Source organism: Trachurus japonicus, chromosome 8 (assembly GCF_045865225.1).
Source record: "Trachurus japonicus isolate A0001 chromosome 8, Traja_1.0".
Taxonomy (NCBI): Eukaryota; Metazoa; Chordata; class Actinopteri; order Carangiformes; family Carangidae; genus Trachurus; species Trachurus japonicus.
The window spans coordinates 14,864,350-14,880,638 of record NC_140914.1 but is presented as its reverse complement, the minus strand read 5'-3'; the positions used below and the strand labels follow the sequence as shown (position 1 = coordinate 14,880,638).

Sequence of the window (16,289 nt, the reverse complement as noted above, 5' to 3'; positions counted from 1 at the left end):
TCAGGAGGCCTGTCTCCATGGAGACACAAACAGGGCATGAGACTGCCTCAGGTGAATTCTCTGTGTGCCTCCGCTAGCTGAATTGGTCCATTTAGGTTTCATTTTCTTTCTTGTCTATATCTTTCTTTTTCTCTTTTTCTTTCACTTTCTCCCCTACTGTTCAGCAGCAGGGCCCGAGCCTGACTTTTCTATCTCTCTCTTTCATTCACTCACTCTCCCTTTCTCTCCCACTGACAGGTAGCAAGGCTAAAATTCAAGAGAAGATATAAGGTGAAATTGGGTCTCTATACATAACAACTGTCACGGGCCATTCAGGGGGATGAGAGCTGATTTGCCTCTGCCAAGGTTGCAGAGATGTTTGTCAGTTGATCTCATAGCACGGCCCCGTGCATGCTGTGCTCTTCCCTCTCCTCTCCCTGACACAATTTCTTTTTCTTCTTCCCTTCCTCACTCGCACATCCAGCGTTTTTCAGCATCTCGCATCTTCGTTAAACAGACTGTATATGGCTGTGCCTCTGTTTGCTGCATCACAAGGTACATTAAGTGCTTTGAGTTTGTTTCGAATTTAGCACACCAACCCCAATGGATTTGTTTGAAGAAAATGAGAGATGTCTCCAAAATGTCTGATCAAAGCCTGGCTTAGTTGCCCAGGGGCTTCAACTCATGTTGATAAGATGTCCAAGTGCCAGTCATGGAGCTTATGACTGCCTAGTATCTAAGCAGATTGTATATTTTTAAAAGTGCTAGATATAAACGAGGAGGAGAGGAGAGCAGAGCCATCCAGTGAAGGACATGGATGTGTTTAAGGGCTCTGGAAACCAGGACTGGGGGCCTGGCAGCTGGGCAGAATTCTTTTATATCCTGCTATGACTGGCACTTTTATACACACACAGAGGCATGCATGCATGAGTTCTTACTCTCTCCCTCTCTCCCTCCCTCATGCTCTCTCTCACTCTCTCTTTTACGTTTCTCTCTTTAATAGGCTCACTCACCACTCATGCCATTATGCACGCTGATATCCCTTTTCATCGTTCATGAGGCTACTACAGAGCTAGATATCTTAGTGTGTCTGTGTGCGTATGCCTGTGTGTGTGGCAGCTTAAACTGTTACCCAGTGTATCAGTTGCTTCAACCACCTGCATCCCAGGAGATTTTCTTATCTCTGTCCTTTTAGAACTTTTTTCTCAATTTTTCTATTAGGCAGCTTTAGAAGAAGACACATTAGGTCACCCGTTAATCAAATGATTCTTTTTTTTCAAGGAATATTTTTGGCTGCCGGGTCCTTTTCCTGCACAAATATTGAAACTCAGCTGTTTCACCAGCAAAAAGCGAAAAGGTCAGATGCATGGAGGTGGGGGGAGGGGTGATGGAGGTGATTGTTTTAGCAGTAATTTTCCTCTTATCAAAAACATGAAACCAAAAAAAAAAAAAGTCATTGTAGGGAAAGTGAGCTCTTTAATCAGTGGTGTGCAGGCCTGTGTGAAACATGGATGATGTTGCTGATGGATTTGGCACCATATACTGTTACCATAGCAGCATGAAGTGGATGTTTTGTTATTCATATCACAGGTTGACTCCTCTGTAACATTTTAGCTGCCATTGTGTAGCTGGAATTGTTAACCACTTGAAATTTGAGAGTCACTCTTATTTCTCTCATATGAGACACCTGTAATCACAGGTGAACACAAACATGAAAGAGTCCGAAAATACACACGCACACATGCACACACACACACACTGATGCCATTTCACATATTAGCACTTGTATGCGCACGAAGGGACATATAGACCCAGACAGGCCCATATTCCACTGGCCCTAGGCAGTAGCTATTGTATTGTGATAAATGGAGTGTCTCCTGTCCCCGTAGCCACAGGGCCCTGCAGCGGTCCGCTGGGAGCCTGGGATGCTTGGTGGCCTTTCTCTCAGGTTTCCTGTCTCCTGACTCAGCAGCAGCTGTGCACACCAGCAGGAAAAAGAACATGCGAAGGGTAAAAATAATTCTCTGGAGATTCATGGTATAGTATGACCTCAAGACAGTCACTCAGTTAGAGAATAGTCTCACTTTTACCTGACAGCAGGCCATTCAGAGCTTTTTTTGGAGGAAGGATCATCATGCTCTGTGAGTTAATGGGCCCTATGGAGGATGGCATGTATGAGCAGGATGTGGTACTTATGGAAAATGTGCTGAAGTGATGAAAATGCAGTATGTTTTTGGAATGGCATACTATAAAAGCTCTTTTATTGTGAAGATATTTGCACCAATTTAGTCTAGATCATCTGGATATGATTGCAGCTTGTTCAAATCACCACAGAACTGCATCCCATACGGAGGCACTTAATCAAACGCGGAACTTGGCAAATTTGTCTTGTGGTTCAAAGACAATCTCTGACAGTTGCCCTGACTGACTCCATGCCCAGAAGCCACTCTGGCATTTAAGGAGACTGAGCTTTATGGCAACAATGGCAGGCGTGCCAGAGGAGCCAGGCAGTCATCGCAGTAGTGACCGTGGTGGGCTGTCAGAGAGAGCTGTGTGGCAGCGCAGTGTGGTTGAGGCGCCTGCTCTCTCCATAATGGAACAGCTGTTTGGAGCGCGGTGCGCCAGGGTGCTGGGGCGCAGAGTAAATAGAAGAGAAGAGCAATGTAAACAGAGATGGGATGGCGGGAGCTGCTTCCCTGCTACCGTGAGAGGGGGTAAACACCCTGGAGAACGAGATGGAGGGGTTGTCAACACAAGAATGCACAAACACCACAACACAGAAAGATGTGGAGAGAAACGGGGGGGTTGTTTTGTGAAAGAACAACACAATAATACACCACACCAGCCTTTAGTTCCAGTACAATACCTGACCTGTATATTTTTTTTTATTTTGATGGCATGAATAATTACAGTTGTTGAGATAAGAATCATGTGTTCTGCCCTGGAGAACAATCTGAGTGACTCACATATGAAAACACAATACCAGTCTATGGTTTAATTATCAACCACATGCCTTAATTTGATTTGATTTTGTGTGCAGCTAATTTATTGAGTTCACAGCTGATCTCCCTCCAAAGAGAGGGCCAGTGGCCTTTCCTTATTATTTATGAGATACAGAGGCTTTCCAGCTGTCCACCACTTACAAATGGGATAGTATGAGAAGGCACCTTACCTCTTTTATTACAGGCTGTAACTTTTCCTGCTTTTGTTGGGTCAGTAGAGTGCTGTGGACAGTCAGAGAACATCTGTGGCTGTTGGCAGAGTGTCCTTTTCATAGCACAGCAGAAGGGACACAGGAGGACATCCGTACATGTCAGTTCAACCAAACTCTCCGACTTGTGTTGATGTTGAATTAAGAAACGATAACCAGCTCCTCTGAGTGTGCAGATGGGCACAGCTGATGACTGAACTTCCCCAGTCGTCTTTCTCTTTTATCACAGCTGGGTCATGTGAACAGAATTGAGGCTAAGAAAGATTTGATCTTTTGGATTCAGAGACCCATTTACAAAACTGCATCCACCCCCTGATTATGCAGTATTCTGTAATTGCTGCCAAGCTGGATAAATGCGCCGAGAGTGAGCGGTTTAGGACAGATACATATCTGAGGTAGTTTAAGACCATGTGGCTATTAAATCCCCCTTTTCCTCCAAACCTAAACTCTCATGGGGAAATTAGCCCTGTGCATACCACCCTCCTTAAGCTGTGTGCTCATGCTGATTTCTCTTTTCTGGACCTATACCTCTCACTTCTTTGTTTTCCTTGTTCGTTCATTTAGAGACACCACTGCTGAATCACACGACAGAGGGAAATACATGGAAACGTGTCAGAGAAGGGATGATTTTTGGATAAAAGAGGATGTGGCACTCTTTAACCTACAAATAAAATGAGGGAAGAGACTAATAATGAGTCATGCATTTGTTATTTTGTCAGCGCTGTGTAAACAGGGTGGCAACATCAGAGTTTCTGAGCAACATATGTAGCGAGGAGCAACAGTAATCCCATGTAATACTGTGAAAAGCTCTTTTTGCATAGCTGATACAGAATCTTTACAATCCACTAATAATGAGCAACAGAGAAATGGATTAGGGATGGCATGGCTGGATCTGGGCCACGGTAAGCAACACACAGCGCAGTTAGAGTTGAGTGTGGGTTGGCATATGTGCCCAGCATTAGTCCAGGATATCCTTATGTGGAAGTGTAGGTATTTGAAAACAGCAGGTGGTTCAGCATCCAATGCACCTCTGGAAGCCATCCATTATGCATGCTGGAAACGCACTCACACTTTGAGCTTTTGAGCAGAAACTGTCCCTAAACGAAATGATGGGGTCTTGTTTACCACTGAATACTGTTAAAACTTTCCTATAATTTTCTCTTTTTTTCTTTTTTTGCATTTTTACTTTTTTGTAATGTATGCTACACTACCACATTTCTCTCATTTGCAAGTCCCACTCTTCTATGTTTGTACAAATCCAAATGTAGACATCAAAGACCCTCTATGTTTTTCACACTGATGCTGCACTTTTTTTTTTGCTTCGCTCCATAGAGGAATTGCTTGAAAGCTTATGTGTTACTCGAGCATTCAGTATGGATGAGGTTATTTTACAGTGGCTGTAACTGTTTCATAATTAATATGCCAAAGGAAAAGAAGAAAAAGAATGATTAGGGCTTTAGTGTTCTTTAAGAAGAAGAAGCAGTCAACATCTGAGTGATCTGTTTGTCCTGCTCTCTTCTCCCAGCACCTTGTTAAGACCCAAGACCTCACCTCAACCCCACTGCTACAGAGACACACACATACACACACAGACCTGGAGACACACCAGGCTGCCTGTCCCCTGTTCAACCCCCTCATAGTCAGAGGCCAGACAGGGTCAAGCAGAGGGCGAGACATTTATGAGGTGTAGATATTTGTGCAGCAAAGCATTCCTCCTGTTGACACTGAGCAACACAGTCTAGATGCTGAGAGAGCTGAACCAGACAGGGTTAGGCAGACAGACCGGTCTGTCGAGTGAGAGGCAGAAGAATCCAGGCTGCAGACTTTAAAATGTGGTCTGAAGAAGAAGAGTAAACAACTCTGCTGCATTTACTTCTTTTAGTGACCCTATCTTTCCCATAGATACGGCCATGTTTGTTTGGCTGTGTGTAATTTGTCAAAAATATCTTAAGTACAACCTAAATTGTCCTTATTAGATCCCTGATGGATGTTATCTTGACTGTGTATCTCTAAGCACAGAGGGGTAATGAAGCAAAACCCTCTCAAAACATAATAACCTAAACACCCCCACACACTCACTCTACACCCTGTCCTCAGCTCTTCAGTGGGGAGGAGAGCCCCTCCTAGCCCGATGTTGCTGATACAGGAAGGGCCCCAGCTCGGACACGGGGTAGTGGTCATAGTCAACACAAAAGGTTGTGGTGGTAAACAGCACTGTTTGTGTTCACTGGGCTGCTGTTGGAAATGACTGATGTGCCCATTAGCCCCTGTCTGGGCATTAGGGGGAGGGGTGGCAGAGCCCGGGCTCCGTGCAGGACAAAAAGACCCCTGGGCTTGCAGAGAAAGGTCACTGACCCATATTGTGACTCCTTCAGGCCTAGCCAGTGGTTATTTCGCCGACTCAGGTTGCAGAGATTGTCTTTGTCTAAGCTGATGAGCACGTATGCAAATGGACAGATGCTGTAGGATATTAGTGGCGTGGTGGGATAGAGGAATATACCTGCCGCTCCAGGCGCTGAGTGAAAAAGCCACGCATTGCTGCTGCCATTTTGTGCACGACTGGAAATTCACGATCCTACACCGAGTGAGAATTAGAAAATGCTTTGTGTTCCAGTAGAGAGCGCTCTCCTTTATAATCTTCATTCAGAGATATGAAAATGTGTACAGAGATCCCTTAATTTTTTTAAATTAAAAACCCAAACATTGAATTTGAATAAAATCTTACACCTTTTAATGATATTTATTCATTATAACTATAAAAATAAACCTCAGATTTATTTATCAGGAACTGCAACACAAATACAGAAATTACACATTTATGAATCATTAAACCATTACCACACTAAATGGTGGCAATGGATTGGTTCAGTACTTTAGTTTTAGCAAGAACCAGTTCATCTTAAAAGAAAACAGGAAAATTCACTTTATCATGATTCACCAAAATTCACATCTCTCTCTGAATTAGTCAACGTCATATTTACAGAGCTTGACAGTTAAACCCAGCAGGCTTTATATGATGCTGTGACAGATCTGTCTCTGTTTACTAAAGAACTCAAAGCTCACATAAACTTAGTTCAGCCAGAGACACTTACATCAAAGGATTTATCGCAACAAATAAAAGAATTTGGCAGAGAAAGGGCGTTGTGCTTCATGGTGCTTTACAAATGAATCCAAGTAGCCTCAAAATTCTAAGGAGAGCAGGTTAAAACTCCCTTAGGGGTATAAATAAAAGAGCCCAGGGCGCACATATAAATGAGATATGCAATGTACGTAATGCACCACCAGGCAAGAGCTACTATTACAATGTCTAGTAATGAGAAAGAAGAACAGGTGGAGGCTTGGAGATGGTTAAGGGAGCAAGAGTGTGAGCTTGTCATATAGACTCATTATTGATACTTATCAATTGATGACTTGCTCCACTTGTGTTCATTGATAAACTTACCAATTTTATTTTCAACAAACTCTATGTATGAGTAAAAGGTTCCTATGCGTATAAACTGAGTCAGTCTTCTTTGGCATCAAATTTGCATCTGTTTTTCCAATTAGGATGACAAAATACAATTTTCTCTGTCTGTCAAAGGTAACATCTTAATAGTCACATTACATGATGAATCTGTCTGTTCTGCACTCTGAGGGAATTCTCTAAATTGTATCACCCTGTTCGTTTTGCTTTATTTATAACAAGGAGTGTGTTGCTAATGTTAACTCTACCACATTCGATATCACACACATGCGCATATACACACACACAATAATTGGTGAATGTAATGTTCTACTGCTTGTAAGATTTGTTATATCAATGTTTAAAGCAGAGCAAAGTAATTGTTTTCACAATCTAGTAAAGCTGGTGAAGTTTCACAAATAGCTGAAGTAGGTGCAGGAATGCTGGGTTTAACATAAATGTGATGCAGGGAAATGGCAGATGCAGTAAGATGAAGGGGACGGAGGCAAAATAACAGAATTAATTCACAGAGGTTTGTGGATGAGAAGAATCCAGTGTTGCTTTATTTCTTTTCACTAGATGGCCTCTACAAGACCAGTTTTATTTAAGAAATGCAAATGCGACATCACACCAAGAAAAACAATGTCACATTCTCATAAAGCGCTCTTGGCATGAACAAACAGCAACATTGACAATAAATAAAATGTTGGCGAACAAAATAAAACTTTGTGAACAAAGAATACTCAGGATTGCATAAACAAAACAAAAAAAACAGACAAAAAATGTACTTGGCACAAATTAAATAAACTTAAGTAATTTTCAGATTGAGCGAACCTACTCTATGTCCATTGCTTTGTGAATCTGATTGTCCTTCACAGTTAGCATTGAGTATGTGCGTGTACTGTACAAAATAGACACAGATGGCTGATGAAACTAAAATAGACTAATTCCAACAAATTGTCAGCACTCAACATCTTACTTTGTCAGTACCTTGACCTTCATAGTCACACTCCCAGGTGGCCTTTTGCTGCATTTTTTTGTACTAAACAAAACTGCAGGTACATGTGCAAGGAACCATTGTCACAATGCAAAGCCAATACATATGCAAGTATATGCAAGGACAAGTATTCTTAATTACCAGTGATTTCTGATTTGAGTTCAATACAGGTGCTTGACATTATGTTAAATTTAAATAAAGGAAATAAATGTATTAAAGACACTTTGGTATTTTGTAAGTAATAATGCGTTAAACTATGCATCCACAAGAGCAATGCACATTTAACACATTTTCATTAAAAGACCCAGTCTTGTTTCTAAATTGATTTGTGTGGACATGATTATAGTGATGCCAGGACACTCATCACACACAAATATTGTGTCATAACGGTATACTCATATTCATTACTCTTCATTTCATCAATCATTTGTGACCCGTGATTGCAGTCCAGTGGGATCTGCCTTGTGATGATGACCAACATGAGAGGTACATAAATAAAAAGTTTTTTTCTGTTTGTTTTCTTCTTTTTTTAAATAGGATAACAAAAATGCAAAGTAACAGAACACTTTTACCAAAAGCCACTTGACCTATTTTTAAACAGGATGACCCCTCTCTTTCAGAAAGTTAGTCTTATCCTGTTGTAGACTAAATCCCTCTGTCTTTGTCTGTGCTCTGTCTGTCTCTGTCTGTCTCAGCAGGGCATATGCAGTGCAACACTAACATCTCCAATCTTGACTTCCCAAAGCAAAGGAAAAACAAGGTAATGTTTTCTACACCCATATAAAAATAAATCAATCGCAAACATGGAAAGATACATCTCATATATATACAATAAACTCCTATATAAAATAGCTTTTATGTACATATAGACAACAGACAACAATACAATAATTGAACTGTACAATGTACACCTGAACAGTTAAGACAGGCGAGAGGTACTGAAGTGTATGGCTTGATTGGGAAATTTTCAAAATATTTACAGACATCAACTTTACATCCTTTACATGTTTTCAACTTCCCTGGAATGAAGAGGTTTAGGGGGAGCCCCTTGCCTCATTTTTGTTTCCATTCCCTCAGGTAAGGCTACCTTTAAAGAATTGGTCCTCTGAGGCTTCTCAGCCTCATGTTATTTTGCACAGTCCAATGCAATCTCAGCTCTCCTTTGGTGACATATGATAGGAGCTGGGTGCACTAGTCCTAAAACCAGTTATGAGGCTGTCAATCACATGGGATCTATTAAAAAGAGATTAGCTTGACAATTGAAACGCCACTTATTGAATTCTGTGATGCCCAGGAAGACCCAGACTTTATACTATTCTTCTTCAAAGAATAAACCAGTTATGGACATCCCCTTCACTTCTAATAAGGTTAGATGCCAATAGGACTCCAGTGTGTAACCTCAGACAGCCCTGCTTTGGTGCTGACCTTTAGTCCATGGGTCCTTGAGGCATACCCAAGGAACACTTGCCGTCTTCCAAAGCTGGACTGTCTTGTAGGTAAAGTCATGGACTTTTTTTTCTTTCTCCAGAGAAGTCTTTCAGTAGTGTCCTCATGGAGGCTCAGCACATGATGGAAACCCCTTCAGCAGTAACCAACTGACCAGTGGTGGGGTCATACGTCCCAGCCAGGTAGTAGAGGTCTGAGGAGGTACTGTTTGGCTTCTGAATGCGAGTCAGACACTCATACTCCTCCCTGCTTACCACCTGGCACTTATGAGAGATTGTCTGGACGTCATTCTCATCCTCATGACACGACTGGTACAGGGCATGCTGGGTAGGGGACAGAAAGGGTTAGTTGCACCGTTAAAATTAACAGGAGTCTTATTTCAGGAGTTCCTCCATATAATTATAATAATAATAATCTCCATCACAGCTTACCTTGCCATCTCGATGCCTCTTGCCAAGCTTGGTCTCTTCAGGGTGGTAGAACCACTTGATTTTGACAACCATACTGGACGTCCAGGATTCCCAGAAGTTCTCAATCCGACCAATATACGGTAGATTTGGTCGCCCAGCGGAGAGAAAGACAGCACAATCTCCCACTCTCACTGTGTCTCTGCCTCGTACAATAGCCTTATAGAAAAGCTTCTTGGCCTTTCCCTTTAGACCTCGCCTCTGTGGAAAATCGGACACTTAAACAAATCCCCTTCGACAATGATGGTGATTTTTATCTTCTGTGTTCACTAAACTGACACTTTTCAAGATGGATACGTTTTTGCTACATTGATGGTATAGAATAGAAATGGGGTTAGCTGTTCTTACCTGTGTTGGGTTTCCTGACCATCTCCACATTTGTCGTCCTGCTAGGAATGCCGACATCTTGGGCCTTGGAATAAACGAGGTGTCATCTGGAAGCATCCGAGGTTTCTTTATGAATTCCTTGGGTTTAGAGGTGGTGCTGGTGCATTCTTTCCTCTTCAAAGACTTGCTGTTGGACATCTGGTCAGTGGTGCCTCCTTTGGCATTGGAAACAGCGACAGCTTTGGCCACAAAGGAGTGCTGATGTGGCCTTGAAGAAGTGGAGGGTTTAGATGGTTGTAGGAGCCCCCGGTGGGAAGACAGACAACTCTGTAGCATTAGTGTAGAACTGTCCTCATCCTCTGAACTATAGGATGAATCATTGTCCGAGGAGCACAAACTGGAACTGGAGATAGACCCTGAAGAGGAGGAGCTGGACGAACCAGAGGAGGATGAGGAGACAGAGAGACGAGAGAGGAAACGGCCAGCCGTCCTAAGTCCACCCGAGGCTGCAGCCAGTGCAGCCCTCCTCCTCTCTTCCTCTTCTTCTTCCTCTTCTTCATCATCCAGATCAGAGTAGGAGCTGTGGCACTCTCTGTGAGAGCTGAAGCCTAGGTCACCATATTCTCCCAGACGTAGAGATGGAGAGGGCTTTCTTTGAGGCGTGGTTCCTTTCAGGAGGAGTTCGACCCTGGAGGCACCGCCCTTTTTGTTGTCTTTAACCAGCAGCACTGGGTGGGAGTAGGCCTCTGTCCTGGGCATACCACTCATATTGGTGGATCCACCTCGCAACAGCAGAGCCTTGCTGTTCTTTGTCTTGGGGGAGGTCACTCCTTCATGATCTAACTTGATCAAAAACTCTTGTCCAGACTTCCTGCTCTTTGGCATAACCAGCTCATCTTGCCTGCGCTTCTGGCCATACAGCCCACTTCTGGAGCCCAGAGATAAACTTGGACCTGGCCCTGTAGACTGAGTGCAGAAGGAGGAGTAGCCATTTGCAATGCTGCTGAAGGAGTCCACCTCAAAGGAGCTGCTGCTAAAGAGGCCCTTTGCTGGAATAGAGGCCAGTGGCTGGGTTTGAAGTGAAGGGAATAGATCATCCTCCTTCGCTCTCAAGACCTTCCTGGGTGCTCCATTGAGCTGAAACAGATTGTCGGACGTCCTCTTCCTGGTGTTGGCCAACGAGGGCCAGCCCAGGAAAAGTGAAGGATTTTTATTGGCATTCTCAGCCGCCTGCTGCTGCTGCTGCTGCTTTTGTTTTTTCCCAGATCCTTTTGGTCTCCCTAGAATGAAGTAAACATATGTAATACGTTATAGCAAAACATGCAAAATAATTACACATGACTGTGTTTCACTTCTACATAGTGTATAGTGACTGGTTCAATCAGTACACCTGCTCAGTCCCGTTGTTGTAAATCTACTGCTAACCAGTTTATGTTGACACTGTGTCAAAGATGTATTGATTTAACTCTAAGTATTTTTTTTCACACACATACATACATACATACACACACACACAAACACTCTCACTTCCCCACCAGCCTCAATTTATATGGACAGTGTAGCCACAAAATTAGAAATACCACGAATATGTCCAAAACAACACTAAAAATAACTAAGCACAGCCACAAAATCACCAGAGTTGAAATTAACGCCTCTCTGACAGAGTGTGAACAAAAACTAACCATTATAAACCTCACAAAGATCTTATCTTTTGCAAGGCTATTGTGTTGAATTGCATATCTGAGTAGTGTACAAACACACTGAAATCTATTTTGAATTCCAGTCAAAATCCCACAATTTTCATGGTACATTGAACTGGGAAGTTTAGACAAGATGTTTGGAATATTTCCATGAGCTGTAATGGTGCAGCTATAAAAACACATTTGCGCATTTCACTCACTGTAAGTATTATACACTAAAACTTGAATTATTTTTGGAACACAAAGATAATTGATAATGATGATGTTTTTACAGCCTCAGGGTAATTTATGGTGAAACTAAGAGGTGTTAATTCTTACCAGGTCTTCTTTTGTGAACAGTTAGGGTTTGACTGTTTATTACAGTGTTAGTAGTGTTGAGCATGTGCGAAGGTCTGTCACTGATGGGGGCCTGCTCCAGAGTGGAGCTTCTTTTGGCTGTTGTCCCGCTGGGTACATGCAGGGGAGGAGATGGCTCCCCACCTAAAGAAGGGGAAGGATTAGAAGATTATTAGCATTTAGTTACAGGTTGACAATACACCACAACATGAAATTCTCAGTTACAAAGAGAGTAAACACCCACAGTGAATCTGGTATCCTGGAGGCAGGAGGCGGATGTTGGGGAGAGAAATCTTCCCTCGGTCTCCATCATCAAACTCCACCATCACCCCTCCCTGCTTCCCCTCATCAGATGACCCACCTGCAAGAGACACACATGCATGTGTATGCAGTTGAATCTAAAGTTGAAGATACAGAGGATGCACAGGATTCTTACACAGGATGGGAAAAGTCTCACCTCTGCGAACATAACCAGGATATAAGCAGCGCGAGCGTTCGCTCCAGTAAGCACACACCCTGGTTCCTTCACTGAGCATAGCCTCTGACTCCGGACGAACATCCAGGACCTGAAAGCCAGACCAAAATATAATTAAGATTCATTACAGGTTGCACAGAAGCACACGCAGACAGACATACATGCATTCGCACACACACTCACACACACACATACACAGTGTGAGAGCAACGGAGCATTGTGCATGGGCAGCCACTGTGCCACGTTTCCAAGCGGCACTTATCTCATGCCAATGTGCCAGTCAGGGCTGAAAAGAACGGAAGCCATGATGCAGTAAATCCTGACTTGCTGAGTAATACTAAAGAGGGCCTGAATAGAGGGCTTGTGATTGCAGGTTGCCAGATCTTCCCTCCAACAATGCAGGCAGCCCCAGCATCCGCCACTCAGTGGGGGCTCTTTCAGGTTGCTTTCATTTACTGTTGCCATGGCGAGGGACCCTTTGACTGATGAGGTGTGGATGTGGGGGGGGTGGGGAGTGTGTGCATGGGGTAGGGAGAAGGAGCTCAGTGAAAACAGGAGTATTGGTGTTGGAGTCACACGAATGGCTTTTGAAGTAATTTAAAGACAAGGAAAGTGGAAGTATGGCATAATTAGAAACAGCTGCTATCTGATGAGTGTTTAGATAGGACTATGGTTGCCATAGATGCTCGGTGTAGATCTTCCAAGAGAGCAACAACACTGTGAAGGTTTTGTGGGGAACATTCATCATATAAGCAAGTTTACATAGATGAGAGAAGTGGGTGATAAGCAGTCAGATAAAAGAAGGTCTCGTGGAGAGTACGTGTGAAGGGGAGGCTCTACAACTGCAGAACAATAGGAGCCTGATGAATCCTAATCTTATCCAATCAGGAGATAGAAACAATAATAAGATGTTGAACATATTCTTTGGTTTATCACACCTAAACAAACAAGAAAAATAAAAGTAAGTCACAAGTAAGGAGTAAATTTGAATCCTGTGCACCTGCTGTGATAAACTATAAGTCTCAGTTAACTTTAACCAGAGGTTTTATTAGCTGGGGACGTACGATTTCACACAATATTTACATGTGTGCCACAATCATTCAAAGAGAAGCAAATATCCCACAGAAGTGCATGCTGCATTTCAAAATGTCTAGTCTAAGATTTGTGTAGAGCTATAATAATTACGACTTTACTATTCATCAGTGTCAATGAAATATGTTCACAAAACCATGTTTGATAAGGTCCCAGTAGAGTTATCTCGCCCTATTGTTTGTGAGTGATGCTAGGGGCAGCCATGCCATTTAAACTCTGCTCTACTCCTCCGGGGTCGTCATCTTCGCACACTCCCATTGTGTGCAAACAACACGTCCTGTGCTCTGTTTGGCAACCCTGGAGACTTATTTTCCACAGTTGGGAAAAGATGTGGGTAATGACGGCTTTGCGTTAAGTGACCCAGCTGCTGTTAGTGCGTATAGACCAGTATCCTCTCAGTAAGTAAAAAAAAAAATGGGACAAAGGTCACCTACTGCAGTAAACACTAACACCACATTCTGGATGCAAAGCACATCAGGAAGCGCAGGTTACCTAAATGCAGATGAATACCAGCCAAGAATGTGCTGTGCTTTATGCAATGTATGATTATATCTCATTGAATAGATGATTTAGGTAAACTGTAATTGTATCTTTACATGAAACTGAGCGAGAATGACAAATCCAAATGATTTCGTGATCTAGGTAAAAACAAAAACTACACCGGATACTGTGCAAAAGAAAACGTCAAAGAGGTGAACCTTGTTTTTCTGAAATAAATATCCATCTTATTATAGCTTGACATCCCAATACATTTTGCATCACTCTAGGTCGTCATTAGCTATGCTTTCTTCAATCTGAGCCTTTAAACAACTTTATTACTTTGGGCAGTAGGAATGTAAAGTTCACGCCACCTCCCATTTAGACTCCAAAACATGAATGGATCCAGGTGTTAGTGGGATTATCCCACCCACCCACACACAGATCTGGGTTTAACAGACATTCAGACACTCATACACACAAACCTAAAGATCCTGCCTCCCATCTGTTCATATTCACTTAAGAGGTTTAGATGGCCTCAGTGACCCTAAGAGACAGTCAAAGAGGTTGAAAGAGAGAAAGCAAAGAGACCGGCAGAACCGCAGAAAGGCTGGAGAGCAACGGAGAAAATGCAAAGAGGGTGAGAAGGATGTTCAAGAGAAATAGGAGTGTTGCGCGACTCAGATGACCAAACAAGTGATGGCTTTTCTTGTAACAAACAGTGTTTTGGAGCAGCAGGGTGAACTTACGGCTTCCTGTAGCAGTTGCTCCAGTGAATAGATTCTCGGGCGGTTTCCTCTTTCACCGTCGATGACAATGCTAAAGCTACAGAAAAATAAAAAGCACAGCAGAGAGAGAGAAAAGGATGATGCTATTTTCAGATTCTTATATTATGCTTGCCTGGATCCCATGTCATATGTTACTCCCACTCTGCTGTTGTTATAGCATCTCTTTGCTGCATGAGCCAGTATTGACACTCAGTGCTGGGTATGAGATGATAGGATTTGTTATGTAAGGATGAAGGATGTGAAGAGAGATAAAAAGAGGCCAAAATTGGTAATAGTCCTCTCATGTGAAATTAAGTTCTCTCTGTTGTAAAGATACCAACCCCAGTAAATCTAGTTTGCATGATTTTCTTTTATGATGAGTTGATGTCTACAAGGACATATTAGCCTCCAGGATAATTTATTAATTTGATTGCCTGTCAGTTCTAGCCATGTCTCTTCTACAACATAGACATGCCACTTGCACTTTGCACATGTACACATTTCCTTATCTACACATGTACAGAAAAAAAACATCGCCTGAACCATCAAACATGTTCTTACATGTCTGGGAGCTCCAGAGTGTGGACCCTGGCAGCGTAGAGAAGCTCATCCTCCTTAGAGATCAGCACCTTGAGTCCATCAGTCAAGAGTTCTTTGGTCAGGACACAGTTAGGAACTATATGAGGAAAAGCAAATGTCACAATTAGTATTTCAACATCATTGAAAATATATGAAGCTTGACACACTGTTGCAAGACAGCCAGTGCTATCTCTTACTTTCAGGGCTTTTGTTGTTGTATGAACAGCTGCTGTCCTCCTCTTCCTCGGAGAAGCTGCTGCCATCCATCTGAAAGCCCTCGTCAGCCGCAAAGCTCTCCAGCAGCCGACTCACTGCTCGTCCCTTTGGCTGCAGAATACAGATAACAGAAGGGACAGACAAAAAAAAAATTAATGTGAAGATAGAAAATGTGATAGAAGAAAGATGAAATTGTTTAGCATGCCAGTCAAAGTAGCGGTAAACCACAGGGGACTTCACAGTGCCTGTACCATGTCCTATCACCAGACATTTTACTCTAACATTTTTTCACTCTGTCACAGCAGAAGGTGTGAGCCTCCCTCCCCCCTCCCACTGCTTCTCTCCCATCCTCTCCTCCCCTAAGATTACTCAGCGGGAGGTTGGGCTATGTGCAATGTGCTAAGTACTTTTAATAGTTCTACAGTAATGGTCCTCGGGGTGAGAATTCTAGGACAGTAAGACATCACCAGAACGGATACTGTTTGGGCGGAGGAGGTGGTTCATTAAAATCCAGTCTGACTGCTACTGTACCTGTTGGTCCTTGCTCCGTCGGCCCCTGCTGCTCTCCTCACTCTGTGAAGGTGGAGCCCCGACCGACCAGCAGCTTCTCCTCTGTGAAAGTTGACAAGATGAGTGGTGAGGAGTGGTGGGACACATCCAGGCAAGCAGTCTGGTTAAGATCCCGGCAAGTGCAAAGGGGGGGGGGGGGTGAGGGTGGGTGGGTGCGAAGTTTATACACACAAATGGTAATTTATGTGCATAATGGTGTGCACAATTT

At 43.0% G+C, this 16,289-nt stretch overlaps 1 protein-coding gene across 12 annotated transcripts in view; it reads right to left on the bottom strand.

The window, feature by feature from the left end:
- Nucleotides 1-7,165: 7,165 nt before the first annotated feature.
- The window catches only part of bahcc1a (BAH domain and coiled-coil containing 1a), a 63,916-nt gene continuing 54,792 nt past the window's right edge, over nt 7,166-16,289 (bottom strand). For all 12 annotated transcript variants that reach the window (XM_085784149.1, XM_085784154.1, XM_085784151.1 and 9 more), the window contains 10 exons: nt 16,043-16,123; nt 15,493-15,622; nt 15,278-15,392; nt 14,699-14,774; nt 12,363-12,471; nt 12,150-12,266; nt 11,888-12,049; nt 9,891-11,149; nt 9,507-9,743; nt 7,166-9,398 (listed from right to left, as the gene is read on the bottom strand). In XM_085784149.1, the coding sequence (XP_085640275.1) occupies nt 9,189-9,398; nt 9,507-9,743; nt 9,891-11,149; nt 11,888-12,049; nt 12,150-12,266; nt 12,363-12,471; nt 14,699-14,774; nt 15,278-15,392; nt 15,493-15,622; nt 16,043-16,123 (2,496 nt within the window). In that variant the 3' untranslated portion in view covers nt 7,166-9,188. The remainder of the gene's footprint in view (nt 9,399-9,506; nt 9,744-9,890; nt 11,150-11,887; nt 12,050-12,149; nt 12,267-12,362; nt 12,472-14,698; nt 14,775-15,277; nt 15,393-15,492; nt 15,623-16,042; nt 16,124-16,289) is intronic.